The sequence below is a fragment of the Triticum aestivum genome, chromosome 1A, assembly GCF_018294505.1.
Source record: "Triticum aestivum cultivar Chinese Spring chromosome 1A, IWGSC CS RefSeq v2.1, whole genome shotgun sequence".
NCBI lineage: Eukaryota > Viridiplantae > Streptophyta > Magnoliopsida > Poales > Poaceae > Triticum > Triticum aestivum.
Genome location: NC_057794.1, coordinates 97,023,426 through 97,026,750, shown reverse-complemented (window position 1 = coordinate 97,026,750; position 3,325 = coordinate 97,023,426). Strand labels below are relative to the sequence as shown.

The 3,325-nt window shown below is 42.1% G+C and overlaps 1 protein-coding gene across 1 annotated transcript in view; it reads right to left on the bottom strand.

The window, feature by feature from the left end:
• Window positions 1-269: 269 nt before the first annotated feature.
• LOC123149586 (NADH-ubiquinone oxidoreductase chain 1-like) overlaps window positions 270-3,325 on the bottom strand; it is a 6,531-nt gene continuing 3,475 nt past the window's right edge. Inside the window, exon 2 of the mRNA XM_044569604.1 lies at window positions 270-741. Within this exon, the coding sequence (XP_044425539.1) occupies window positions 270-741 (472 nt within the window). The remainder of the gene's footprint in view (window positions 742-3,325) is intronic.

Here is a 3,325-nt window from a genome sequence, read left to right as displayed (position 1 = left end):
CATCCATCAAGTAGGCGAACTGTCAGGTCCTTAGTAGTGTTGACAAAGAAGAAGAGCCGGTGAAAAAAAAGAAAGCTAGAATTTCCAATAGTGAGACCAGCTTGACAAGCTACCTTTCCTCTTGATATGAGGTGCGAAGAGAAACATCTCTTTTTTATGACTTCCACTTCTCGATCCCGGCTCGGAAAAGTGACCGACCCCTTGATGAATGAAAGAAAGGGTTTATGAGCCCTAGCCCTGTAAGCCCACACCTGTGTAGAGTAGATCGTTCAACACCTGCGGCACAAACCCATTTTGGACCAATTGGTCCGTATATCATAGGCGACCGAACCGCCACCCCCCGTCTTACTAGACCAACCTGCTATAATTATTCCATAAACACCTAGCGAAGATATGGCAAACAAATAAAGTAGCCCTATGTTCGGATCTGACAATACCATACCATAATCAAAAGGTACAACGGCCCAAGCGACCAGACTTAACATAAATGTAGCCACTGGAGCCATTCTAAAAAGGGAGAAATTAGCACTACTTGGTGAAATAGGTTCTTTTAGAATCAATTTCAAACCATCTGCTAGAGGTTGTAACAATCTGAATGATCCCACTACATGAGGACCCTTTCGACGTTGCACAAAAGCCATTACTTTATGTTCAGCTAGCACTAAAAAGGCTACTCCTAGTAGAAGTGGTAGAATTAAACAAAGTATTTCCGCTGGAACAACTATGTACGTTTTCGATTTTCTATTCACTCATGATCGGGCCTGACCTGGTCGACCCGGTCAAACTATTTCACTTACGATCTGGCCTGGTTGACCCAGTCATGATATTGAAGGATGGGACCTTTTATCGAAAAACTCCGGATCCCGAGAAGTTTTGAAGATGGTGCTCCTGTTACGTTACTTCGAATGGAATCCTCACTTGACTAAGCATAAGCGAAAACGTGGCTGAGATTAAGCAATCCCCTTTCCTAGTGGTTGAGTCATGATCAAAAATATTGCGAAAGAAAGTGAAATGTCCTATCGTCGTCCCAATTTGGGTAATCCACGATGTCTCCATTTTATGTATCCATCTTGACTCGTTTCCGATGTATCGATAGTTCGTTGTATTACACTTCGAAATAACCTAGAGGCCGTGCTTAGGCGAAAATCGATATCAGTGAAGTAATCCCGGAACTCTAGAAATCGTGAAGAATTTATTCTATTTTGTTAAATATCGCGAATATAGTGGAAAAAAACTCTAGAACATTCCTTTGAATGGAATTGTTCATTGGGTTCGACTTGTTGTTCGACAAAATAGAAAGCTGTCTCTCGTATGTTATTGTAAGGTGATTCATTCATAATATTTCTTATGTGCAGTTTCAAGATGCTAAAAAAGTAGATTTGGTAATCGGCTTTTGAGCTCCATTATGTGGACTTCATCAATTTGTGAATTATGGACTTGGCGGTAGTGGTCAATACTAACTGCACCGTCTAAATGCTCCCTGACCAAGTTTGCGTACTCGTCAGGGTTGAGTTGATGGGGCAGCCCGTGCGCTAATTGGGCTTCGAGGTGGCTATACGCGAAAAAAGCTCGCTTTCTACTAAGGCCTGTTCTGTCCTAAATTGTTCCAGAATGTTATTTGTTTCATAGGGATATTCCAAAAGCACATTGATGCCGAAAGAATCTTCGGAACCGGTGGAGAGGCTATTCTGATTGAAGGCTAGACAACTAACATGACTGAGGTATGTAAATAAAACCTGTGAAATAGCTATATAATATGATCTAAATAGAGAAGAATACCAAAGATAATGGATTGCAAAATAAGCTTTTTAGCTTTCTTTTTCTTTTGTGCGCGCTTTTCGCCTGCCTTCGGCCCCATTGTGTGAATACCACATCAAGGTGACAAGATTCGAACCTATGGCCCTCTATACCCAAAACAGATGCCCTGACCAGACTGCGCTACACCTCGTCTCCCCCTCAGAACATATGTATCTACCCTATCCATAAAGAAAAGAACCAAGGCTTTTAGGAAATTTTGACAATTCTCTTTCACTTGCATTTTCTTTCGTGAAGGCTCGCTCTCGTTCTTCTTACATCTTGCCCTTTTTTCTTGAGAATTGTATCTGTGGCTACTGCTGTTTTGCCAGTCTGTCTGTCCCCAATAATGAACTCTCGCTGACCGCGCCCTATAGGGATCATCGAATCGATAGCAATAAGCCCTGTTTGAAGAGGTTCATATACGGAACGCCTGGAAATTCTACTTGGAGCAGGAGATTCAATTAAGCGAGATTCGGAAGCTACAATTTCGCCTCTCCCATCAATAGGTTTAGCCAGAGCATTTATAACACGACCCAAGTTATATACGCTCACGGGTATCTGAGCAATTCTTCCTGTTGCTTTTACAGAACTTCCCTCTTGATGCTAAACCATAGCTCTAACTGAGTCAAATTCCACAATTTCTAAGAACGATTTGCTTTTTTTCATTTTCCACTGTGAAAGCTTCTCTCAATCCCTCCCTAGTCCTTTCTTTCCTGGGCACAGGCTTACCTGGTTGACCGCACACATTCATTCATTGTTCGTTCTGTTGTGGAATCGAACCACAGAGCTAGCGCAATTGGGATTTAGAGCCCCATGCATGAAACTAAAGAGGATTTTCAGTCCTCTGCTCTACCAGCTAGAACCTAGAAGGACACTTCACACCCGATTTGACACAGCTAGACTGGAAACACTGCTTGTCAAGAGCACAGACCCCAGTATAGAATACTTTTTTGAGTATGTTGGTAAGGTCCGGTCATCCGCTTCTGTGCTTGCACTTCTACGTAACTAGGGGTGCAAGTCCAGTACAGCGTACTTTCATAATTGAATCAAAAGCGTCGATACATGAAAAATCTCTATATACGATATTTATGACACAGAATGTTGTTCTTTCAACATGATTCCTCAACAATTTTTTCATTGTAACTGACTCTCCGTTCTCTCCGTTCCACTTTGGTTTTCTACTAATAGTTACCATGATGAATTTCTCTTACTGCTTGGTTCCGCATTGGATTTTGGAAACTTTTGTTTAGAAAGTGGTGTCACGACCGTGGGGATCAAATGGATGGTTCAAGAAAGTCTAGTGAAGCGGCACGGTCTAATCATATAGATGACCATAGTGGTATGGTTCCATAGAAAATTACTGGAGGCCATTACCGCCACTGAAATGGTTTCCATGCTCCGTTGGATGATTTGACGATATCTCAGTATCAAGCTAGAACGGTTTCAATTTGTAGGACGGGAAAGAAACCTCATCCTTTGGTGCACACTAACCGATGAAGCTCAACCCTCTCTCGTACTGAGCTATTTC